General features: G+C 35.6%; 2 protein-coding genes across 4 annotated transcripts in view; one reads left to right on the top strand and one right to left on the bottom strand.

Moving 5' to 3' along the window:
• Window positions 1–6,029, top strand: part of LOC127636178 (serine/threonine-protein phosphatase 2B catalytic subunit gamma isoform-like) — a 58,708-nt gene extending 52,679 nt beyond the window's left edge. For all 3 annotated transcript variants that reach the window (XM_052116612.1, XM_052116619.1, XM_052116605.1), the window contains one exon: window positions 206–6,029. In XM_052116612.1, coding sequence (XP_051972572.1) covers window positions 206–369 — 164 coding nt within the window. In that variant the 3' untranslated portion in view covers window positions 370–6,029. The remainder of the gene's footprint in view (window positions 1–205) is intronic.
• A 145-nt stretch (window positions 6,030–6,174) lies between these two features.
• LOC127636169 (zinc metalloproteinase-disintegrin-like batroxstatin-1) lies at window positions 6,175–23,521 on the bottom strand. Its single transcript, XM_052116595.1, has 22 exons — window positions 23,355–23,521; window positions 22,171–22,259; window positions 20,281–20,354; window positions 19,978–20,056; window positions 19,777–19,853; window positions 18,451–18,646; window positions 17,488–17,550; window positions 17,064–17,135; window positions 16,173–16,342; window positions 15,893–15,974; window positions 14,993–15,123; window positions 12,927–13,104; window positions 11,560–11,649; window positions 11,176–11,371; window positions 10,992–11,094; window positions 10,729–10,885; window positions 10,161–10,241; window positions 9,840–9,927; window positions 9,237–9,345; window positions 9,064–9,151; window positions 8,862–8,948; window positions 6,175–7,767 (listed from the first exon to the last, which is right to left on the bottom strand). Exons 1-22 carry the CDS (start codon window positions 23,413–23,415, stop codon window positions 7,738–7,740), a joined length of 2,301 nt encoding a protein of 766 aa, XP_051972555.1. The 5' UTR covers window positions 23,416–23,521; the 3' UTR covers window positions 6,175–7,737.
• Window positions 23,522–26,608: the final 3,087 nt, after the last annotated feature.

Here is a 26,608-nt window from a genome sequence, read left to right as displayed (position 1 = left end):
TTAAAATAATTAATAATCGGCATAGCATGTAATTAATTCCATTTTAAGAAATGATCGATTGACAGCCCTAGATGGAATTAGGGACCCACTTTAAAAGTTGTCTTTTTAAGGTTTGTCAAGCTCAGCATTGAAAGTTTACAATAAGCTCGACTTAACATACTTTCCTAACCACCTCTTCTCTTGTTTTTCTTTTTTTTTTCGGCAGCCATCCAAGGCTTCTCTCCTACACGGAAGATCCGCAACTTTGAAGAAGCTCGTGGCCTGGACCGAATAAACGAAAGGATGCCTCCTCGGAAGGACAGCCAACAACCTGACGGTACCACAGTTAACACTGCCAATGAAAAAAATGGCACTGACGGGAAGGCGTAAGGAGAGGTTTTGCACTTTTCCTCTCTTCCATAGCATGTCCTATTTCTCTGCCACGTTTTCCATGAGACAGTCCCCTCAACTGCCGGATCCTGCAGATGAGGGCCTGGGATGTGGAGAGAAACCATTCCACAAAGAGAAAGAGAGAGTGAAATCACCTACAACTAAGTACAAACATGAGATTTTATTTATTTAATGAAATGTATTAGATGTATTTGATAGCTACATTTTAAAGAAAAGTGAACATTTAAAGGTAAACAGTCACGATGTGTCAAATTTAAACAGCAACTTTGTAACTTGAGGTAAGATTTGTGGGTTACAGATGCTGTACAGATCAGATCTCGTTAATCCCAGTTTTCTAATATTGTATGTCATAATGTATTTGGAAAGGGGATTGTTTAACTGAATATTCTTATGTGTGGTATCAACGCTTATGTCCATAAGGGATTTATTAAGAGAAAACAAACCTAATGGAAATAAGTTATGGTTGTCGAAAAAGATTTTATATCTATTAAAGTAAAACTAAACTCTTTAATATTATTCCATGTCTCTTCAATTTTGTTTGAGTAAAATTAAGACTAAATATAAATTTAAGCTGCTTTGGGTTCCATTTGTTTCAACAGTACAAACTAGCATTTATATTTGTATATTTGTTTTACCAGGGAACACAGCACGTTTTTAACTGCAATCCTTAATAGAATGTTTTTGATTCTGCTTGTGTGAGTGAAGAAAAAAAAAAAAAACTGTCTTTATCTTTCTTAAAACTGTATTGAAAGTTGTATCTATAGCTATTAATCGGCAGAGACGTTAAGACAAGCATTGATTCCCTCTTCCTCCATTCTTTCTTTTGCCACACTTCACTTTTTGCTATTTGTTTGAAAGATGATATATGAGATTTATAATGTCATGCAACAAACCAGTATATATATATATATATATATATATATATATATATATATATATATATATATATATATACACACACACACACAAACACACACACACACAGTAGGATCTATTAGCATGTCTATAGTTTTATGTATAAATGTAACCGCCAATGTGGGACTTTTTGGAAACTTGAAGTTGCTTTGATCTATTCGCTCAAAAGCCAAAGTCTTATAGTCAACATGGTAATTGGTTAATTAATTTTAGCTGTAATGAGTTAGAGTGCAAATGTACCCTATTTGGGGCAATGACGGGGAGGTAATGGCCTGGGTCTATTGTATGTCCTTCATGCCATTACCCAGTCTTTCGCTGGGAACAGGAAAGTGAGCTTGTATGTACAGACTGCATATACAGACTATCGTTTTCAACTGGTTTGTGCGTGAGATATTAACAAAGCATGTTAAAACTTATTTAAAAAAAAAAATTCAAACTGACTTTGTGGTTTGAGCTGTAACACTATGTGAGGTATTGTGTGAGAATCTTTTTTTAACGTGGCTGCTTGTTTTAACTGAGGTTTAGGGAAAGTTATGGTGTGTCTCCATCTAGTGTTTAACTAAAGAACTGTCAAAGACTTCCCTCCATCTCTCTCAAGGGTGTACAGGAGAAAAGCATTAATAAGCCTCATATGTAGTGGTCTTTATTCATTTTAACAAGCAGAAATCTGTGAGCAGTATGTTTATGTGGTTTTAAAGCAGGTTTGATCATGATTGCCATGATGTTGAATGTCTAATGCTATGCACATGAGCAATCCCATTTTCTGGGTCATACTGTATCTTTATATACTTACTGAATCCCCCATTTGCCATGGTGTTTTCTGAAAGTGTTAAATGTAACATTTTAAACAAAAGTTAATTTTGTAATATGTTTCAGTGGTTTATTGAGACCAGTTAAGTTTTTCTCTCTCTCTTTTTTTTCTTCTTCAAATATTGGACCATTTCTTCACACAAGACAGATTTGAAAGCGGTAACTTAAATTTAAATCTGAATTCAAATCTAATATTATGATCAAATATTGTGCTCATTTCAAGTTCCATTTTAGATGGATGTACTCTTCGCAGCTTACAGCTTTTAACTGAGAGAAATAAACGTGGAATTACTTTGCAGCCAAACGTTTTCTTTATGTGTGAGTGCAAACTGGTTTGCGAGATCAAATCAGTGCAGTATGTTTGTGAACATTATAAGGGAAATAAGGGAAATTTGTGTGCACTATAGATGTAATTCTCCCTGGTGTCACGCATGATGTTACTACAATGATTTGTATGTATTTCCAATGGTACAATGGTATGAATAGTTCACCCAAAAATGAAAATTCTCTCAATTTTTACTCACCCTCATGCCATATGTGTATAACTTTCTTCTGTTGAACTCAAAGATTTTTGGAAAAATATCTCCATGTCTTCAGAAGTGATATGATTGGTGTGTTTGAGAAACAGATCAATATTTAAATCCCTTTTTACTATCAATCTCCACTTTCACGGTCTTTGGATTTTGCCGATTTGCATCAGCGTTATTATAGTTTTGGATTTTTTATGTAGTTTTTATTTGTATTTGACATTCAATTTGTCATTACAATTTAGTTTTGTTAGTTTTCACAGTTTGTCTGTTATATTGTTTCATTTTCTTTTTTTTAGTTTCAGGTTAGTTTTTGTTTTAGCATTTTTTTATTGCTGCCAAAGCTGAGCATTTACTGGTGTAATTTAAAAAGTCTAACATTACATTTCTATGGGCAGTCTTGTGTTATCTCTATCTTGTGGTATTTTCATGTTTAATGTGGATTGTAAATGTTGCACATTTTATAATATAGGGTGAATATGGGCAAAGTGACAAAATACATTTAAGCTTGATCCACATTGTATCCACATGATTATAATCATTACTAAACTAATCTTTGTGGAGTAAACGATTAAAGGGATAGTTCACCAAAAAACAAAGTTCTCAGATAATTTACTCAACCTCATGACGTCCCAGATGTATATGACTTACTTCTGCTGAACACAAATTAAGATTTATAGAAGAATATTTCAGCTCTGTAGTTCCTCACAATGCAAGTCAACAGGACCCAAAACTTTGAAGCACTAAAAAAGGCAGCATAAGAGTTATGCATATGACTCCAGTGGTTAAATCAATTTCTTTAGAATCAATTCTTAAATCTTAAGATCTAATATATTAAGTCTATTTCAAGCTCAATCATATTTCCCAGTACCATCTAGAACTCTGCGAACTCTACTAGTAAGTGTAATCGAGCTTGAAATCATGGTCGTTCCTGTAGACTGCAATTGGAAGATGTACAGTGGAAAAAGGAATTACATTTTGGTCAGTTCTCACCCAAAACAGATGGAATCACTTCAGAAGACAATGATTAAACCACTGGAGTCTTATGGATGACTTTTTTGCTGCCTTTATATGCTTTTTAAAGCTTCAAAGTTTCAGACCCCATTCACTTGCATTGTATGGACCTACAGAGCTGAAATATTCTTCTAAAAAATCTTTGTGTCCTGCTGAAGTAAAGTCATATACATCTGGGATGGCATAAGGGTGAGTAAATTATAAGAGAGTTTATATTTTGGGGTCAACTATCCCTTTATCTTTTTGAGGTTTAAAATGTATGAATTTTACTCTGGGATGTGTGGCAGAACTTATTTCATGACCACTGGTGGGAAAAGAAATGGTAAAGAAAATGACAGAACTTTTAGGTAAATCGAGTTAAGCTTATAAACATGTAAAAGTTAACTTAATGTTATGATGTGGAAGTGTAGAAGAAAATATAAAAAATAATTGTAAATATTAATTTAAATAAGGGTTAGTTGCTTTCCCCGATTGGTCTGAATAACTCGGTGCTGCCTGCTCTATCGTGTCTGTCCGTGCGCTCTCAAGAGTCCTCTTTGCTCCGCGACTTTAATTATTGCGTGAGAAAAGGAACGTGTGGCGTGAGAGGTCACACTGGACCGTGACGCGAACTGTTTATCCGTAAAAGTGAAGCTTCCGTCAAAACGCATCATAATAAAAGCACGATTTAAAATTAAAGTTAGATGCTTGAAATTGAAGTAAATAAAAAAAATGTAATACAAGTATATTAACAATACAACTGTATATTAAAATGTAATGTTCTCTGTAGTAATAATAATACAAATAATTAATTATAAGAATTAATAGATTAGACACCATTTTGATGATTCAATTAAACTTTAAAACATGTTCTGGAAAACAATAATAATTAGTAATTAAAATAATAATTAAAATTAATTAAACTTATGTGTTCAATAGCACATTATCATAGCATATTTTTGCTGTGGTATCGAAATTCGTATCGAGAACCGTGAAATTTCACTGGTAACAATACTGACTTTTATGGTGACAACACTAATTCTCAGTAGGCCTATTGGATATTTTTTAATATTTACTTTTGACTAAGAAGACATCCTAAGCTTTCTTTAAAGGTAATGTTAGATTATTTGTAATTTGGATCATAATTCATAGTGTCAAGAAAAGAAACAATTCCAAAATTGTCCCACTTATTATTATGCGGAGTGGTGGTAGTGTAGTGGTCTAATCACATAACTTGTAATCTGATAATCAGAAGGACACTGGTTCAAGCCCCACAGCCACCACCATTGTGTCTTTGAGCAAGGCACTTAACTCCAGGTTGCTCCAGGGGGATTGTCCCTGTAATAAGTGCACTGTAAGTCACTTTGGATAAAAGCGTCTGCCAAATGCATAAATGTATTATGTTAAAACCTAAAACTAAAATGAACTTGAGATGCATTTTATTTTAGTTTGTTATTTCCAATTATTTTTTATTTTAGTTAATTAAAATGATTGTAGTTTGTTTTTGTTAACTAAAATAACACTGATTTGCATGATTCATGCATATCACCACCTACTGGGCAGTGAGGAGAATTTATAGTAAAAAAGGACTTAAATATTGATCTGTTTCTCACCCACGCCATCATATCACTTCTAAAAATATAGATTTAACCACTGTCTTGTGGATTACTTTTATCCTGCCTTTATGTGATTTTGGAGCTTCAAAATGTTGGTACCCATTCAGTTGCAGTGTGAGGAACAACAAAGCAAAATACATTCTTCTAAAACTGTATGTTGCAGTTCAGCAGAAGAAAGAAAGTCATACAGATCTGGGATGACATGAGGGTGAGTAACTGATGAGAGCATTTTCATTTTTGAGTGAACTATCCCTTTAAGCAGCTGATCTCACACACACACACACACACGTTATACCATTACCACATACTATTTCCTTTAATGGTTTAACAGGGTGTGGGTGGGCAAACCTGGCCTAAGTTCAGTGCATAATGGCAAACGCAACAATTGGTCAATGTTGTGCTTCATAGAAAGCTCAGACGAAGGACCAGAGGCAGTTAGAGTCTACGTTCTATTGTATTTAAGAGTTGGTCATGAAAGCTTCTGTTTGCATTGTGTCTATTATCTCAAAGTGTGATTGTTAAAAGAGCTGAACTGTTCAGTATTAGACCTTGAAAGGCTCAGTCCCTGAAACACATGTCAGAATGTATAGAAATGTTGTTTATGCACAATCATTGTAACTATAAATAAAATATGGGGATTTTTTTAGCAATCCTTTTGTCAAGTACTTGTAATGAGAGTCCATCATGATTTAATGATATTATGTAGATGTATCACTTAAGAAGAGAAATAAAAATGGAATACTGAAGACCTCTGGTCATATTTTCTTTCTAAAAATGCAAATGTCATTTAACAAGCAATATATGTCTGACATTTCATACAATAGAATTGCACCTTTTAATAAATACAACCATGACAGTGATCATCATTAATCTTTACAGCCATTTATATTTGATAATGTCAGTTATGTATATATCAGTTAATGTTTTCTTTTCTTTCTTTTTTTTTTTTTTTTACAAAATACTTTTTTTTACAGTTGCTTTGTTGTTCCAATGAATTGAAAAAGATTGGACAAAACAACGGAAGCAGTTCATAAAATAGGGGATCAAGTACATCGTGAACACAGTGTATCCTGAGATGCCTTCAAATGGCAGTTTAAAAATTGTGAACTAATCCACCTTTTTCGTGAATGCGGAAGTGTTCCACGATTCGCCTGTTTCCAGTGTTTTCACTTGCATCGCGTTTATTCTTAGCGGGTAATGTGATGTTAATGTTTTACATTTGTCCAGAAAAAGAAAAAGAAGTGCATGTGGCTCTATAGATGTTTATTGGCAGTTCCTCACGAGTGTGTAGATGCCCTTAATGGATGATCCGAGGTAAGTTACCTTAATTAAAGGTGCTATATGTAATATTTTTACTGTACTAAATAATACAATTACCATAACATGTCATTAGAGCATGAGGAAATATACTGAGTTGAAATACTGGCTTCTCCGATAACAATACTACAGTAAGTATATTCTAAACTGAACTTTCCATTCTGGGACGGAATTTCTGTTCATGTTTTGGCCTGTGTGATCCCGCCCACTCACCAATAAAATTCGACACCACCGGGTTGCCAGATCTGAATAAGTTTGCAGGCAAACAACACTGCGTGCTGCAGCTATGGAAACCAGAAAACGAACTGGATCAGATATCCAAAGATAAAGCCTCACCATAAAAACAACCATGACCAGAGGTTTAGTAAAATAAGGATACATATTGGAGATGCCTTTGGAAGATGGAGACAGCTCAAAGCACAGAAATAATTTAAAACGGCTAATTTGCGTGCCAACATTCTGGCAACGCCGCATGAGCTTCAAGTCTGTGGCGGGGCAGACAACTCTCCAATATTTTGAATTTGGACTGCAGTACCCATTTCAAACGCTTGTTGTCAATCTTATAGCACCCTTAAATGCTTTGAGTTTTTATGAAAGCCAACAAATGCACAATTTGAGCCTGCATTTCATTCATATTCCAAATAACTCTTAAATTGTTGATGTTCTCTATCTGGATCTATCGTTTTGGTAGTTTTTGCATCTCGAGACCAGAAACCGAAAACAGGCAATTAGAATGATAATGATCATAGCGCCGCCCAGTGGTTGCTCAGGAAAACTGTGGAAACCAAACACTTTCAATTAATAAAGTGTCACATGTAACTAAAGCCTAATATATATATATATATAATTCCCAGTAAAAAAGAAAATGGAAAAAAGAATAAATATTGGCCTTTTATGTTACTCTATGCCAATTTTGTGCACACGTAATAGCAGCATTTATTTATTTTTCTTTTGTTCGCCCTTTCTCTTTGCTAAGCTGTTGGCTCATTTTCCAAGACAGTTCTTTCAAGACATCCTCTGTATGTCTTTTTTTTTTTTTTTTTTTTGAGGTTACTATATTACAGCCACAGTGTGTCTTATCCAATATGTGTTCCCTTCTGCAAGGTGTGGAGTGACTGACCATCCCAGAGTGTCTTGTCCACTTCCTAATGTTTGACAGATGCTAAGCATTACACTCTTGGAGGAGGTGGTCGTAGAGCCTAAAAAGGCAAAGAATAACATGACCCTTAATATCAAGAAAATTCAGAAGAAATTGTAATTATCAATGAGTATTTTTGCTGATTTTGCTCTCAGAGAGGAGATATGCTTCAAAATTTTCGGTATAAGGGGAATTAAGAAAATCTGGGATGTTTCTGCAATTTGCTGTGATTTTAAAGGGATAGTCCACCCAAATATTTGACTTCTCTCATCATTTACTCACACTCAAGCATCCCAGGTGTGTATGACTTTATTTCTGCAGCTGAGCACAAACTAAGATTCTTTTGAAGAATTTCTCAGCTCTTTTGGTCCATACCAAAATGTAAATGAATGATGATTGAAATTTTGAAGCTCCAAAGCACATAAAGGAAGCAAAAAAGTAATCCAAAGACTTCATTTTAATACCTTTTCACCTAGAGCAATCCAATTAATTTTGGGTGAGAACAGACCAAAATTTTACTATTCTTTTCAATACCAATCTTGACATCCTTGTCAATCCTTGACAATCATGATTTTGAGCTTGATTACACTTCCTAGCACAATCATGCACTCTGTGTATATGTGAAGCACTAGGAAGCGTAATCAAGCTTGAAATCATAATCATGCCTAAAGCCTGCGATGGCAAGATGTACAGTGAAAAGGAGTTACATTTTGGTGTGTTCTCACCCCAAACCAATTGGATCACTTCCGAAGACATAGACTAAACCAATGGAGTCATACGGATTACTTTTATGCAGCTTTTTGGAGATTCAAAGTTTTGGTCACTATTTACTTGCATTGTATGGATCTTCAGAGCTGAGATATTCTTCTAAAAATCTTTGCTTGTGTATCGACAGAAGAAAAAGGTCAAACACATCTAGGATAGATGAGGGTGAGTCAATAATGAAGGATTTTCATTTTGGGTGAACTGTTCCTTTAAGTTTCCCACATTACCCAATGTCACAGATTTATCCAGTTCACCTTACTTTTCAGATAGTTGAAAAATATTTTCTGTTCAATATTTTCTTGTTTCAGTGCCTGAGAGGTCAGTCGTGTCAAATACTGATATAAATGTTAAACAACGGTCATTACAAATTATATAAGTTAGCTGTGCTACCTGCCGGGCATCTTTGAAGTCATTATGTAGAGGCCTGGTCTGGACGGAGATGGGTGGTGGTGGAGGAGGCACTTTCGGCTTTATAATCTAAGAATGACATACAGATGTCAAAGTTCTAATCACAATGTTGTTAGTCATTGGCTGTAGATTACGTAAGCATATTAGATATATAAATGAAGTCAGATAAGAGGTCATAAGTTACCGGGGATGGGTTCTGAACAGGCGTGGCCAGTCTCTGTTGTCTGTAGTCAGGGATGTCGACAACATGAACTTTCTCATGGCTTGGACGGCTGTTGAAGGAAACAGCAGCATTATAGAACTTTATATCATTCACTTTTATCTAGTGTGTAGGTGTTTGTTTTTCTATAGTCTTACCTGGATGAACATGGTCTTCTCTGTTTGCGTTTGTATAGGAAGATTCCCAGTACAATCAGACCTATCCCAACCAGGACACTGACGACCACAGCAATGACTATTGTTGTAACTGGAACAGCAAAGAGTGCAGGTCAGTGTGTAGAACCTCTCATGGAGTAAACATTTAGCTTTAAATCTCTGTCATTCACTATCAGGACAATAGGATTATTCACACTAAAAATAAATTCGAAAAATGCCCCTGCTTTACAAAAAAACCTGAGCTGGTTGGCTGGTCTTAACTGGTCTCCCAGCCTGGTTTTAGAGATATTTAGTGTAATTTTAGCTGGTCAGGCTGGGAGGCTAGTTAGACCAACTTGACTAGGCTGGGAGACCTTCTTAAACAAGCACACCAGCTTTGGTTTGGTGTTGTTAGTAGGGCAAAAAAAAAATTCTTCTATTTAATCCGTTTCTGACATTAGATATATTTCATGGGCCTGGGACAAAAGGTCCAGTTGTCCCCCCTTATCGGCGCCCCTGGTTGTCAGACATATGTAGTCTCAGAAAGCAGTCTTGTTGAATATGATGTTTATATATATTTACAAATATTGCCTCAAAATGTACTACCTGAAGACATGCCATCATCAGCATGTTTTTCACAGTCTGGTGGCAGCCATCCAGGCTCACATCTGCACTGCAGTCTGTGGTCACACACCTGTAGCATACACACATGAACTGCTTGTAACAAACCAGAAGCTAAAGCAGTCATAAAGAGAGCATGTCTAACTTTGTGTTTATGTAATTGGGAAGGAAATGTATTTGAATGAATAGTCATAAGCAAATGAATGCCCTGAAACAAAGAACTAACAGCTTTGGTTTAGGTCTGATTGTTTTGTTTTGTGAGAAATGAGAAGGGAATGTTAAAAAGAGGGATATTTCAAGTCATACCCCATGTCCTTTGCACTTGGCTGAACAGTTGGTTGCTTTGTAAGCCATCTCTAGGTCAACACACTCATTCTGGCTACAAACCTGGGAAAAGCAAAAAAAACTCAATGAATGACAAATAATATGCTCCCTGACTTATAAAGATGCTTAAGGTTAAGTGCATAATTTATGTACCACTAGCATCACCAAACAGAATTGTAAAAATAATGTTTTCAATCAGGTTTCCTCTTGAACACACTCTTCTTACATTGTTTTAGCAAAAAAACAATGTACCACTCCAAACACAGCAACACTGGCTAAACCAATGATGGTAGGGATACTCAAACACAGACAATTGTGTTGATAGCACCAAGGTTACACCTTTTGGGGAAATTAACCTATGATAGCTATGAAAAGGTTTTTTAACATGGAAAAAATTACATCACCTATATGTAACCTTGACAGTTACACTTGCAGATACATATAAAACATTCTGCAATTCACCTTCATAATTGGACTGAAAGAATTAATTTATTTTGGGTTAAAATTACGTTTTCAGTGTAGTTGGCATTCATTTGTAAATCAGTCTTACCATTCCTTCCCCACATTTGGTGCCAGTATCCACTTGACCATAATCCTCTTCAGGATTACTGTAGAAAGTGGCTTTACAGTTGTTGAATGTTACCAGCCGTCCATAATTAGGACTCGCTGTGCCTTTTTCACAGAACAGTTTACCACACTTCACATCTCTGTAGAGAGATAAGGAAAATGCCAGTGGTTGAACGGTTGGCAAAATTAATAACTGTATGATATGTGAAAGGATAAATGGATAGGCAGATGGATGGGAAATCTTACTTTTTCTGGCATGGGATATATTTATCAGGGTTGCGCTTGCAGTAGGCATAGCTCTCTCCTCTTGTGTTTTGATTGTAACAATAGTCTCGACCAATCTCAGCAGCTGAAGTGTAAGAACAGAAAACGGTACATTTATGTGGGGCTCAGTTTTACCAAAAACAAATTGTTGTATTCCTGTACTCACTTGGACCCCACATTTTAATGCACTGGTCTTCTTTCGTTGGGCACTGGCCATTATAGCAATAGCTTTTCCCATTCTTGCAAGGGAGTCCATTGACTGTAAAGACATCCTCAGGACACTCGGCTGATTTTCCAGTGCAGTACTCAGGCAAATCACAATCATCATTTTCTGGACGACACACATGTGAGATTGACAAGATCTAATGAAATAGGGAGGATTGAAGATGTATTATTATTTTACATACAGTAAATGCTGAAGTCTGAAAGCTAGGCATTGGTGGTGGCTATACAGGGATTATTTATGCTTTTTTATACTCCATGCAAAACATGCAACACAATGATGTCTTGTATCTTTTTTTATTTTTTCAGAAAAATCTTTGAATCTTACCTTACACTTGTCACAACACTCGCCTACTGCACATTGTGAGCCCTCTGTCAGTTTGCAGGTGGTTGCATTGCAGCATGGATTTGTACACTCCTATTTAAAAACACGTCAATATATTTAATATATTGTCATTTTATATTCTGCCAGTATATTTTATATGGTGTATATATATATATATATATATATATATATATATATATATATATATACTGTACAAATCAAACCAAAAGAGTTAATCTTGATAGTCAAATAACAACATTCAAATGTCTTTAAATATCTGAAGTTCAACACAGTTTAATATGTAAGCGTATAATAAATGTTATTTTTAAGAACTAATTCTGAAAATCTGGAGAAACTCTCGGAAATCAGTTGGAAAGCAATTTGCTTGTCAAAATAGTTAATGAATGAATGAACATAAGGGCCCAGTAAACATACACCACAGGCAGTACATCCTACTCAAATTCGAGCCAGAAAGAAGAGGAATTGAGTTCAAGTATAAACAGAGTTACAGTAATATTTCATCCGTTCCATATCTTCTGACTGTTTTGCACACTTCAGGGTGTGCTGCTTATAGATGATAGATATTGCATATGGTATGATTCGGGATAATGGGATAATGTTCCATCTCATAGGCTGCCATAAGCACAACAAACTCTAAAGAAAATGGCACTGTAGCTTAAGTCATTTGCTGTTTATGAGTGCATGCTGTAAAACATTCTTGTTGAGAATCGTCTGTGCTTATTATTATTATAATTTTTTACGAAGAATGTTTGGCGTACCTTTTTTAGTACTTCTAGTGACCTTACCACCATATGTCAGGAATTAAGTTTTGAATATAACCAGGTAATTTAGTAGTGAAAACCAGAATATTTTATTTTTATGTTTTTAATGAATAATCTGAAGATTATTGCATGATTTCCAAAGCTTTTTAGCTTTTATTAATTTTGATTATTTTATTTTTTTATTGCTGTAGGGATGTTAGGAACATAGTGCATCAGAGAAAAGGAAAATGTTTTAATCACATCTCCTTTCAAACTTTTTAAGGTGAATCTCGCCACTGAATGAGGATCCCTATTTATGATTTACATTAAAAGGAAAAGTTCACCCAGAAAATTAAATTTTGTCATAATTTACACCAATGTTGTTCCAAACACATATGACTTTATTTTATAGAACCCATAAGATGTTATTCAGAATGTTTCGGACTGTCACCATTCACTGTTTCAACTTTTATTCCTACCATTGAAAGTGAATGGTGACTGAGGTTGTCAGTCCCTAACATTCTGACTAACATCTTTTATGTTCCATTTTTTTGGGTGAACTATCTCTTTAAGTTACATATCGTAAAGTTATACCACAGCCCTGCTTACCTGCACTGTTCCACAATCACATTCCTCTCCTGTCTCCACAAACCTATTTCCACACACAGCAGGCTGAATCAGGTCTTTTGGTTTTGGCATGTTTAGAAGACATCCTGGCCCTTTGCTGTTCAGTAACTGCTCATAGTTACTAGTACTGCAACTGCTGAAATGCTTAGGTATTGTATAGCTGCAGAGACATTAAATAATGACATCAGTGATTTATTTGTTCACAGGTTATGTTTTTAGGCTGTTCATAAACTCATAGTCTAAACCAGAAACAGTTTAGATAATCTCAGAAAATATTATGTTACTAGTATAGTAGAATGCAAAGTTATGTCTTGACGATGTGTGATGAATTAATATTAGCCTTAAAGCTGTGTAAGATGTATTGGAATTACTGTATGAATGTCAACAAGTGTGTTGAAGTTGTTCTACAACTGTCAAAGTGATATATTCAGTGGTTGAATTAGGAAAACATTTCTAGAGGGATGGTGGGGTCAAAAAAAAAGAATTCTGGGTTGGGGGCGTGATCAGTATAGTTTTGTATTTTTATTGACATACAGTTCTTTTTTAATTGTGACAACATTGTCAGAATGGTGCACTCCAGCTTACTATATAAATGTTACAGGTACAGTGACTACCGCAGACCATGTCGTATTATCCTTGTAACTTCAGAGTAAAGCATAAAATATCTTATTGATTCATGAAACATGTAATGAATAGATAAATGATCACAGCAATATATGGTTTGTCTATATTTTCCAAGCAGTCTCTTGTATATTTATGTGTTTATTTTAAAGAAAACACAAAGATGTCACTGTAGCTGTTATTTGATCCACATTACATATAAAGAATATGCTTCTATGAATAGAATCCACACGAGATCAGTTAAAGTACATTTTGTATTCAATTGAAGATAGTGTGCTAATAAGTAATTCTGCATTCATGACAAAGATTCATGGTGCTAATGCTTATATGTTGCCATAATATGCACCTATTATCATTACCCTCCACTGTTGTATTCTATGATGAATTGTGAAAAGAATACAAGTCAAGTTCACGAAAAAAGTTTTCTCCATCTGTTGCTTACTAACACACACACATGGGTATTTTCAACTTCAATAACCAAACTAATAACAATGTTTGGGCTGTGAAGATGCTTAAACAGTGGTCTAAGAAAGTAGTTCCACACAAAAAAGCGATTTATGGTTGAAAACATGAACATTGTTTTAGTTAACAACATGTACACGTTGTAACCGCACTAGACATGGCCATCAATATCTTACATGTTCTTTTCTTTTTAAAGAAAGTCAAAAGTTTTCCTTGAACTCTTCTCTTGGCTATTTTTGAAAGTGTGCGAAACTGTTGAAAATAGTTTCATTTGAAACTGGAAAGGACAAGTCAACACAACGCTAATCTCCATCATACCTGCCTACCGTTGCTTTCAGAACACCACTTTATTGCAGTTGAGAGATCTTGTGCGATCTTGTGATATCATGGATGCCAGATTGTGTAACTAATGCATAACACTGCAGAATATTTTCAAACTGTGCAAGTGTAAAGATCTGATTGAGGGATCACCTCTATTGACATCTGACGACCCAAAATATGATGAACTTAAATTCTGTATGGCTAATCGCCCTTAATAAAAATATCTTTTCATCAAATGTAGTCATTGAATATTTTACCTGCATGATTAGCTCAAATAAATACATGACGCAACTAATCTAAAGGGTATGGTAAAAGGGGATGGTGATTTTAATAGGAGGATGGTTTTTACCATTTCTTTCAATAATGGGGATGGCACACCCTTGCGTCCCCATCAACTCGAACTTTGGATATATTAGCAGATCTAGGCTTAAATGTTGTGAAAATACTTCTGAGAAGGGATCACCTTAATGGATTTGGACTCATTGATGTTATTTATACCATTCTCATTAAATAAATCATGATCAGACAGGTGATTTGAATTAAGCTAGATTTGTTAGGGAATGTTTAAAAAGCATTGTAATAGACTAATCAAAGTTTAAAACCATTGGATCGCTGAGATTTGCTATATACTGTAGGTACTTTACCTGAGAGCAGCAGTCATAATGCAAACGCTTTCAGAACAAATGCAGTTGCTGCTGTCATGGTTCATGCCAAGATTGTGTCCCATTTCATGGGCCAACGTGGCCCCCACTGCTATGGCTTTAGAGTTGTGATCCTGTGAGAATGGAAAGGAAAGTTTGGTTAACACTTAAGCAATCCTCTATTTTAGGTCCAGGCTTGATATGTATAAACACATCATGTGAACCACGATTTTTAATTGAAAGATGTTTAATTTGAGGTTGTCTACCTTATAATAAATCAGGGATAGTTCACCCAAAAATATACATTCTGTCATAATTGACTAACCTTCATGTTGTTCAAAGCTAGTGTGACTTTCTGTCCAACTTGGACTACAATAGAAGATATTAGGTAGAATGTTAGCCTTCCCATTTACTTTCATTGAATCTTTTTTTTTTTCTTCATACAATGAAAGTGAATGTTGACTGAGGCTAATATGTCTTCCACAGGGAAAAAAAGAAAGTCATATAAGTTTGGAACAAAAGAGAGTGTAAACGATGACAGAATTGACATTTTTGGGTGAATTATTCCTTTAAGATTAATTTGAAGAATAAAGCACTGCAACAAAAACCATAGACAAGACATGCTGATCTGTCAATATGCAGACACACCATATTTGGAGATATTGTGGTGGACTGTTGTGCTTCCTGGCTCCTTGTAATACATGTAAAATTGTCCCACACTTCCTCCATTACAGTGAAATCATTATTTTCTGTTCACTTAAAAATTATTATTGGTATTATTATTATTTTTTGCCACTGTTGCTTTTCCACGTTGTGTGGGGTGTGTGATTGTAAAGCCTGAACTTTGTTTGTAGCAAGTACATATGTTTCTACATTTTGAATGAAATGGCAGAATACGCATACCTGCACAATCCCTGTTGAAAGACCTCCACACAGGGTTCCAATATAAGCAAGACCCACAGTTGCTCCATCAAAGTCAATTGCACTGAGAGGACAACAAAAATCAATGTTTAATCTTCCAACCACTCATTACATTCATAAAGTTAATAAAGGGACATTATTCTTTCTTTTGTCCTCTTACAGTCCCTAAACCACTTCAAAGTAGATCACATGGCACAGATAGGAACAGACAAAGAGTATTGGTAAAGTTCTGAGCTGATCTGAAGGCGCATTTCCAGCTGACCTGAGGAGCTGGGCATTGTCATGGCGATGTCTTTTAATAAGATCACTGTTTCTCCAACTGGTAAAGCCATCCAAGGTTGCTCCAGCAACAGGGGACACTGTTATCTTATCACTGTCAGTCCACACTTCTAACCCAGTCAGAGCAACAAAAGTGTTGATTTCCTTGTAGACCTGCAAACATTGTTAGAAGAATCTGAGTTGTTCAGTACAGATGGATTCCAGTTTTGCTCAGTTATATATTACATTGAAACAAAGCAAATTAGGTTACCATAAATGGTCTAAACTAAAATAACATCAGGAAGTACTTTCCGAGAATCTAGTGTAGCAGTATCTGGTAATCTGATCCTAGGTCAATTATCACACTAAAGAGAGAGTTCTATTATTGTTCTAGTTTTTATTTATATTCTATTTTTTATTTAAATTTTCTGTTTCATTTTAGTAAGTTTTAATTGATCTCAAATTATTTGTTTTAATGTTATCTGTTTTTATTTAATTTGTATCTTTGAAAAAATATTTTTTAATTATTTATTTAGTTTTCATCCTTTATAACACTGCACCACATTTTTCCATCTGTTTATGACAAGAAAAACAACACTTTTATCTGAAAATGCAACAAGTTATCTGTGATTGGCTGTTTTACATGTCAATCAGACAGCCAATTCAAGTCTAACTGGATGGTGTTTTATACACATTCTTTCAAAGAATCAAACTATTTAGATGATAAGGTTAGTTTTCATCTTCGTAATAGATTTTGTTAACTTGACTCAAGAATCTTAGTGACTACATGCAGGTCTAGGCTGTAAATTAGCTTTTTATGGCTTCCTGTGTCCTACTGCTATATGTTATAAATGTTGTCATGCTGGACTTATCATACACGTCATCAGTGACTCACATTATTGATGAAATTGATGATTTCAAATATCCTCTCTCTCAGCTTGACAAGATCGCTGTCCATTTTCTTGTACTGTGGGAGCAAACATTATACAATGATCATTAGTAATTGGAATCGAGACATTATGCCATTACACTTAATAGTCATATATTTCACACAGATATTGTGACACTCTTTCTGAGATCTGTAAGCATCAGTGTTTTTACATTTAAATTGATACGTTTGGAAATAGCGTGACCTAATCAAAGCCACAAAGCTGATAAAGCACTATTTACAACATTATGCTAATGCTGAATATATATACATTTTTAGAAGATTAAAAAAAAATATATATAATCAAATCTAGTAATGAGTTCCTAAAATGATTTCCTCTTGTATGCTGCTTTCTATGTGAATGCAGTTTTCTTAGCCATGTTCATCTTACTTCTCTGTTGTCTGCCACAAGAAAGAACTCAATGTATTTTTGTTGCTGTAACAAAGTTGGGCCCTGATGAAGAGAAAATAAATTGACAGAGAACAGAACAACAGAGGAATTACTTCTGTGAAATAATTTTGAGAGCAAAATAAAATACACTATAATGCAATGCATATAGCAATCCTAATCCATCCACACCCTAGTTCCCTGTTTTGTGAATTAATATATCATGAACACAATTTCGTGTACTAACAAGAGCCTTGATCCACTACAAATTGCCACACTAACTCCGTAACAAGTAACAAAACAAGGTCACAAAATAGTAGGCAGTGTTTATCAAACGTTTTGCTGTATAACATGCTAATGTGCAACTCAGCTATAGCTGACAATATGTATAGTGCCATTGTGAAACATGAGCTTATCTTTCATTTACTATTTAAGAAAAACAGATGCACATCCATATGGTATTCAGATATTAACAAATATGCTAATTTCAGAGCATACATAAATAAACAAATAAATACAAATAAAAATAATGTTCATCTTCTAACAATTTTAATTCCTGTGTAATATTTGCAGGATTGTTTCCCTTTATGCATAATAAGGATGAAACATATTTCTGAACAGAATCTTTTTCAATGACAAAAAAAAAGAGGCTTTGTCCTCACAAATTGACACATGCGCACATCCTCTTGAGACTTCACATGATGACGTTTCCAGTCATTAAGTGGAAATAAGGAGCAGCTGAAGTTTGCAGATTTTTAGGGTGCATTGTTTAATTTCTAGGGACTGAATGTTTCAGTGCACTGTATCAATTTTGACAACTGGGCAGTCTCAGAAATGTCTGACTCCCTGAACAGTGCACCTACAACTGAACTGGATAGCTGATTGGTACACACTCCTTGTGAAACCTGAGCTTTAGCATTACATAAAGTATTTAGGCACAATGAGGTAATGAATGCACGATCTTACTGAGGAACGAGAGCGAGATTTTTTGACGATTGGAGGAAAGCCATCCTCAGTCTCATCCCAACTAGTGTTGGTTACTCCACACACCAAAGGCCTGTCTTTATTTATATCGTCATACTCAAAGACTGCATGGTTTCCATCATCATCCTCTGACAATGGCTCAATCAGAAACCTCTGCTCAGCTGTCTGGAAATAGCCACTGCAAAGACAGTTTGCACAATAGACACAATGTAATTTGTATGATCTCGATCCATGGTTACTGGAAACGTAAACATGGAGAATTAATGTGATTGACCCAAGTGTTTACTAAAGGGAATAGTTCACCCAAATATAAAAATTCTATCATTATTAACTCACCCTCATGTTTTCCCAAACTGAATGACTTTCTTTCTAATGCCGAACACAAAAAGATCATTTGTAATGAATGTCCCGGACCATCTTAAACCCCAAATATTTTTATTAAAATCCTGAATAGTTTATCATCTTGTAGGGAAGCCAAACATAATATATAAGTATTGAAATACATGTATTTCAACAGTATTTAAAAAAAAAAAAGGCTCATGTTCGGCACCCACATGTTATCTTACTGGTGTTATTTGCGCACGTGCCAGAATCGCTTGTGACTCGTGATTGCGTGTGTGTTTGAACATTCAAAATGTTTGTTTTGGTGAGATACTAGAACATGTGTTGACTCGGTCCATCCAGATGCAATAAGTAGCACATTTTTTGATGCATAAAAATGAAAGCAAAGAGTAATATACAGATGTGCTCAAAAAATGTGCAGTCTCTAAGACATGAGCTAGCACTTGAGCCTAAGCCCTGAATATCTACTGACCATTGAACCACCCCTGGCACACAATAGGTTTTTGTGAAAACAGTACACAATTAAAGGCCTTATTTCAATGAAAATCTTGATGTCCTTTGCAAAAAAAATTGGGTTAGAATGTGGATGAGTAAAATCTGGGTAAAGTATTAATATAAGAGTGTTTGAGAAACCATGTGTGATTATGTGCTTCTTACATATGAGTTACACTGTAACTTCCTATAATTGCACAAAATTGAAAAACACAGAGAAAACAAATGAAACTGACATTGCAGTATGTTTTGAAATAGTAAGTGTGCTACATACTGTAGCAGTGATTGGAGAAAAAAAAAAACATTTCTGGCTAAATATCAATCTTCATAAGAAGGCAATAATTTTGTTGTGTTGGCATAGAGCATAGCTTATAACTTAAAAGATTGATACAGCATCTTGGCCTTTATTCATTTGTGATTGTAAAAATCTAAATGAATTTTTTTTTAGAACTATTTTAAATGTGTATCTCCTACCGTAGTCCATCACATGTGCTCATGCTAACTGACGAGTCACTGTCATTCACTATTTTCCCGTGATAGTAACACAAATCCTGTAGAAGGAAAAGATAATTAAATTATAATATCTCATGCTGTTGATTATTTTAGAGGAAGAATCTTAGTAAGAAAGTGTTTGTCTTATTTCAGGGGCTATCTAATTCTATAGGTTTAACCTACCAGATCCTCAGGTCTGATTGTGACCAGAGTCCCATCTTTTGTGTAATGGGTCTCGCTATAATCTTTGGTCAGTATACCACTGTTGACCACACAACAGATCAGTCACAACAAAAGGGCAATAAATGACAAATCACAATGTTTAACATGTGAACTAAATTTTGCATGATTCACATAGGTTAGTCTATGACAATGAGGAACTTTTCTGGGTTGCAACAGATTTTGAATATGAGAATATCACAAGATACATCCACAGTTTTCTTTTTAAAAATGATGACAAAGGAGAAACTGAAGTGACAGACTTACTCATTTCTCTGAAGGTGCATTTCAATATCTCTACCACCCAGTTTCATAGCGTATTTCACTGTGTCAGGTCTTGACTGCAAGTGAAAGAAATTGATTCAGTTTGATAAGAAATATATATATATATATATATATATATATATATATATATATATATATATATATATATATATATATATATATATATATAGTGTGTGTGTGTGTTGCATTATTCAAAAGTTTGGAATAATGTACAGATTTTGCTGTTTCAGAAGGATATTGGAACTTGAATTCACCAAAGTGGCATTTAACTGATCACAAAGTATAGTCAGGACATTACTGATGTAAAAAACATCACCATCACTATTTGAAAAAAGTAATTTATGATCAAATATAGACAGGCCCCATTTCCAGCAGCCATCACTCCAACACCTTATCCTTGAGTAATCATGCTAAATTGCTAATTTGGTCCTAGAAATCACTTATATCAAACACAGTTGAAAGCTATTTAGTTCCTTAAATGAAGCTTAACATTGTCTTTGTGTTTGTTTTTGAGTTGCCACAGTTTGCAATAGACTGGCATGTCTTAAGGTCAATATTAGGTTAGAAATGGCAACAAAGAAAAAAGGCTCTCTAGAAACTCATCAGTCAGTCATTGTTTTGAGGAATGAAGGCTATAAAATGCTTGAAATTGCAAAAAACTGAAGATTTTACACAAAGGTGTACACTTCAGTCTTCAAAGACAAAGGACAACTGGCTCTAACAAGGACAGAAAGAGATGTGGAAACCCAGATGTACAACTAAATAAGAGGATAAGTACATCAGAGTCTCTAGTTTGAGAAATGGATGCCTCACATGTCCTCAGCTGACAGCTTCATTGAATTCTACCTGCTCAACACCAGTTTCACGTACAACAGTAAAGAGAAGACTAAGGGGTGCAGGCCTTACTTGAAGAATCACAAAGAAAAAGACACTTTTGAAACAGAAAAACAAAAAGACAAGTTTAGGGCAAAGGAACACAGACATTGGACAACAGATATGTGGGATCAACTAGACTATAAGGTGTGTGAAAAGTGCCCGACGAGACAGCCACATCTATGGCAAGTGCTACAGGAAGCGTGGGGTGAAATGTCACCGGAGTATCTGGACAAACTGCAGCTAGAATTCCAAGGATATGCAAACTGTCATTGCTGCACATGGAGGATTTTTTTATGAGAACTCTTTGAAGTAGTTAAGAAGTTCTGAACATTATTTTCAAATTGTAATAGTAATTTTTCATGTTATTAATGTCCTGACTATACTTTATGAACAGTCGGATGCCACTTTGGTGAATAAAAGTACCAATTTCTTTGCATGAGAGCAAAATCTGTACATTCTTCCAAACTTTTGGCCACCAGTGTGTATGTGGGCTATACAGTTGCCTGACCACAAAAAGTATTTGGACACTTGAGCCACACCTTTTTGAATGTCTTTACATTATATAATAATATATAAAACTGACTGCCATTTATTTTAAAGAAATAGAGCACAGACACAATATTCAAGCAAAACATTTCACAAGAAGAAGTTGGATTTCAAATAATAAACCATTGGATATACATGGTTGACAATTAACACAAAGTATTTGAGCTCGTTGTGGTTGTCAAACCTTGATAAAACATGTTCCTAGTTAATATGATAAAAACTGTCTTAATAATCAGTTTCTTCATCTATAAAACAAAATCTATTTAAAATCATCGAGAGATTGTTGGTTGAAAGTAATTACATAAATGTCTAGTTCCGAGAAAAATAAATCTAGCAATCTTGGTATTTTATTATCTACTCTATGCAATGAAATTCAGAAATTTAGTGTGACTTGTGTGTCCAAATACTTTTTGGGGCTCTTGTATATACAGTGGGTAGAGGAGACCTTACCTTTAAATCTCTTTTTTGCAGGTCATGTAATCTGATTGGTCGAACCACCTCATAAACCTTTTGGCCATTTATTTTAAAATTGTGACCAGCTATCGGAGATGAGATAGAGAGACTAAATCAAAGCTTAGCCAGAAAGTACCAACATACACTTATAAAAAAGTCTTAAACACTGATGTAAGTGTACATGTACAGTACATAACATAAGTTTCTCGGACCACTTTCATGGATTTGTTTATTTGTTAGAGCACATGCCTGATTTTTTTTAACTGTGATCTGTAAAACCTGCTAATATGGACAGTGATACATTAACAGTGAGTGTAGTTAATATTTATACAAAATTGCTACTTATGTTCTACCTCCCTGTTCCCAACAGTTACCTGGAATTAAGAAAAGAGATATTCACTTTACTTCTTAAGGTACTCAGAATATGAACACCTCAAGCTAGTTTTAGTTTTGAGAAATGTAATGTCAATCAGTTGTCTATATCAACATTTAACCAATGTAGCAAACTGTAGAGCATGCATAATTTGACTCAAACTGACCCAAATATCAGATTGATGAACAACCTGATGAAGTCTATTTGGGGTAGTATCTGATCTTTCTGAACAAGTAAAGCCTATTTTACACAATAACATTGAAGTTCTCTTAAAATAGAAATGATCAATCTTGGTGATCACTGCCAAACAAAACAAAAAACTTCAGAAAGAATGAATATTTAGAAACTACAATTGTAGATGTGATATATCTAAACATATGGGGTTTAACTGGTAAATTAATTGGTCTTACTTTATATTGTTGAGTGATACTAATGTTCAATGTGTAATTATTATTTCAATGCAAATCATTATATAAAAAACTGAGCTATGATCAACAAAATTACTACTAGAGAAACTGTTGTATAGGGCACTTAATTACACTTGAGAGAGCACATTTTCAATTAACTAAATTCAAGAATCTCCCTCAAATTTGAGCCAACATACCTAAAGATTTCACATAGTACTGCAATTTACATAATAGTTATATAGTTATAAAACCTGAAAATCAACATTGTAACTTTGTGTATCTCAAACAGGATTGCTAAACAATGTGTTGCAGTAATACTGTTGATGTGTCTGTGGCAGAGCAGAGATAAGTTAATCAGTCATTGTTGAGCAGGAGCATAGGTGCACCTTAAAGTGTCTTACCTGAAGGATCGAGTGAAACACACAGCGTGAAGATCCACAACATGAGATGATTTCTGACCATTGTCAGGCTGTCAAACAACAAAAAAGATTGGTCAGATTTCTATATATCACCTGGAGCTTGGTTTAAACCATAGGCCACACCTTATGCAGAGTTGAGCTGTACACATGTCTTTTCAGGAAATGGGGCAGAGGTATATAAGATTTGTGACCTGCTTGAACACGCCCCTGAGAGTGTCAAATAATACAGGAAATATACAGGCAGACTGTGACGTAATGATACTCACTTGCTGTGCCAAAGTGCTGTGTGGTAGAGTGTATGTAATCAATGACCTTGTGCAACAAAGGAATCTAAGCAGTGGTCATACAAAGATTAATCACAAGTCTCATACAATGTAAATAAAATTACCAGTAAAGCAGAAATGTTCAAACGTTTGGCAGACACAGAATTAGCTTAAAGAAATATTGCCAAATAAAAATAAAAATTGTCTTCTCATTTACTCACCCTAATGTTGCACCAAAACTGTTTGACTTTCTTTCATCACTGTAACATAAAATTAGTTGGCAGGCAGGATGTTAGTCTCAGTCACCGTTCACTTTGATTGCATTTTTTCTCCATACAATGAAAGTTAATGGTGACTATGAATAATAATCTGTCTAGCATCTCCATTTGTTTTCCACTGATGAAGGAAAGGCTATATTCACTCTTCAGTTTGATTTCTATTAATTTTAGCTTGAAAAGGCATTTATTTTGCTACATTTACGCATCTCATCCATACTAGAATGGCATAATTTCTCACCGGAAAGAGCTTGTGTCTATTACTTTGAAAACAATAACTTTAAGAAACTGAGTTTTATAATGAAAATAGATTAATATGGATGTGGCCAAAATCATACAGTTTTGAAACAACATATGAATGTGTAAATTATTTCAGATTAATTGTTTCAGATTTGGTGAATTATTCCTTAAACTCCTTAAAAACGCCCATTTTCTTTTTTTTTTTACTTTTCTGTTGTTCAGCTTGCTGTTTATCCAACAAACAACACATGTATAGTCATCAACACCTTCAAAGGGGTAAATATTGTATTAATTGAAAAGCAATACACAATAATAAAAGCTATACTGTCTTGCTGTAATGGCAAGGGGGAATTACAGTTTATGTGGAAAGCATTGATGTTAATAATTAAAACTCTTGCTCTAAGCAGGGTGGCAAGGTTGGTCTGTTTTTCTTGTAGACGACCACAAGATTAAAGCAAGGAGTACAGACTTCATTAAAGGAATGTTCTGGCTTTAATACAAGTTAAGCTCAATCAATAATATTTGTGGTATAATGTTGATTACCACAAAAATGTATTTTGACTTCCCCCACCTTTCTTTAAAAAATTAAAAAAACTGGGTTACAGTGAGGCAGGAGCCCCCGCTTTAAGGAGCCGATTCCAGACGCTCCAAAAAGCAAAAAGAAAAACAAAAACATTTACATTTACATTTACATTTATGCATTTGGCAGACGCTTTTATCCAAAGCGACTTACAGTGCACTTATTACAGGGACAATCCCCCTGGAGCAACCTGGAGTTAAGTGCCTTGCTCAAGGACACAATGGTGGTGGCTGTGGGGCTTGAACCAACGTCCTTCTGATTATCAGATTACCAGTTATGTGCTTAGACCACTACCCCACCACCACCACTCCAAAAACAAATTTTCCAAGGGGGCACAAGGGGCAAACAGGCAGTCCAAGGGTGCACAAGGGGCAAACAGGCAGTCCAAGGGGGCCTGGGAGGCGGCCACAGGACGGGGACTGGGTCAGGGGGCCTGGGAGGCGGCCACAGGACGGGGACTGGGTCAGGGGGCCTGAGAGGAGGCCACAGTACGGGGACTGGGTCAGGGGGTCTGGGAGGAGGCCACAGGACAGGGACCGGGTCAGGAGGCCTGGAAGACGGAGCCCTGGGTGGCTCGGGAGGCGGAGCCCTGGAAGATGGAGCCCTGGAAGACGGAGCCCTGGGAGGCTCGGGAGGCGGCGCCCTGGAAGACGGAGCCCTGGAAGACTCGGGAGACGCTGGCTCTGGGACGGTCGAGGCTACAGACGCTGGCTCTGGCTCGCTGGCCATGGCAGGCGCGGGCTCTGGCACGCTGGCCGTGGCAGGTGCGGGTTCTGGCTCGCTGGCCGTGGCAGGCGCGGGCTCTGGCTTGCTGGCCATGGCAGGAGTGGCTACAGGTGCTGGCTCTGGCTCGTTGACCGTGGCAGGCGTGGGCTCTGGCTCGCTGACCGTGGCAGGCGTGGGCTCTGGCTCGCTGACCGTGGCAGGCGGAGCCGTAGAAGTCTCTGAGGGCGGAGCCATGGAAGGCAGAGACTGGGGAGCAGAAGCCTTTCCTCAGGCCCAATTATAAGCTTCACAATTCTTCCTTTAAACTCTCCAAAATTGGCCCCATTCACTTACATTGTAAGTGCCTCACAGTAACCTCGATTTTTGCTTTTTTTAAAGAAAAGCAAATACATTTTTATGGTAATCAACATTATGCCACAAATGCTGTCGATTGAGCTTAAAGGGATAATCCACCCAAAACTGAAAATTCTCTTATCGGTTACTCACCCTCATGCCATCCCAGATGTGTATGAATTTCTTTCTTCAGCAGAACACAAAAAAAGATTTTTAGAAAAATATCTCAGCTCTGTAGCTCCATACAGTGAAAGTGAATGGTGAATCAGACCTTTGTATCTCCAAAAATCACATAATGAAAACCATTATCCATATGACTCCAGTTTAAATTAATATATTCAGAAGCCATATAATAGGTGTGGGTGAGAAACAGAACAATATCTAAGTCCTTTTTTACACTAAATCTCAGATGTGAAAGTGAAACTAAACAGGCACCACATGTGACTTTCAGATGTAAAAGTGAAAGTGGAGATTTAGAACAGTTAGTTTTCTTTCTAACCCACAAATATTATATTGCTTCTGAAGATATGGATTTAACCAATAGAGTCTTATGGATTATTTCTATGTTTTATTTATGTAATATTTGGAGCTACAAGTCTGATCATCATTCAGTTGCATTTTATGGACCTACAGAGCTGAAATATTCTTCTAAAAATCTTAATTTGTGTTCAGCAGAAGAAAGAAAGTCTTACACATCTGGGAGAATTAAGAGAATTTTGATATTTTTTTTTTTTCATTTAAAGTTGCTTTTCCAAATAGTTGTTACAGTAAAGCAAATAGTTTGATGTACTGTACCATAGGCACAATAGTAATTCTATT

The sequence above is a fragment of the Xyrauchen texanus genome, chromosome 4 (genome assembly GCF_025860055.1).
Source record: "Xyrauchen texanus isolate HMW12.3.18 chromosome 4, RBS_HiC_50CHRs, whole genome shotgun sequence".
NCBI classification, from domain to species: domain Eukaryota; kingdom Metazoa; phylum Chordata; class Actinopteri; order Cypriniformes; family Catostomidae; genus Xyrauchen; species Xyrauchen texanus.
The sequence above is the reverse complement of the archived record's forward strand: the minus strand, read 5'-3'. Positions and strand labels throughout refer to the sequence as shown.

Excerpts from the sequence above, each read along its gene's own strand:
- LOC127636169 (XM_052116595.1), bottom strand. The coding sequence starts at position 23,415 with ATGGTCAGAAATCATCTCATGTTGTGGATCTTCACGCTGTGTGTTTCA. Across the intron at positions 18,647-19,776 it reads AGCACATGTGATGGACTACG|TGGCTATTTCCAGACAGCTG; the intron begins GTAGGAGATACA and ends CTGTCTTTGCAG. Across the intron at positions 17,136-17,487 it reads TTGTGGCAGACAACAGAGAA|TACAAGAAAATGGACAGCGA; the intron begins GTAAGATGAACA and ends TTGCTCCCACAG.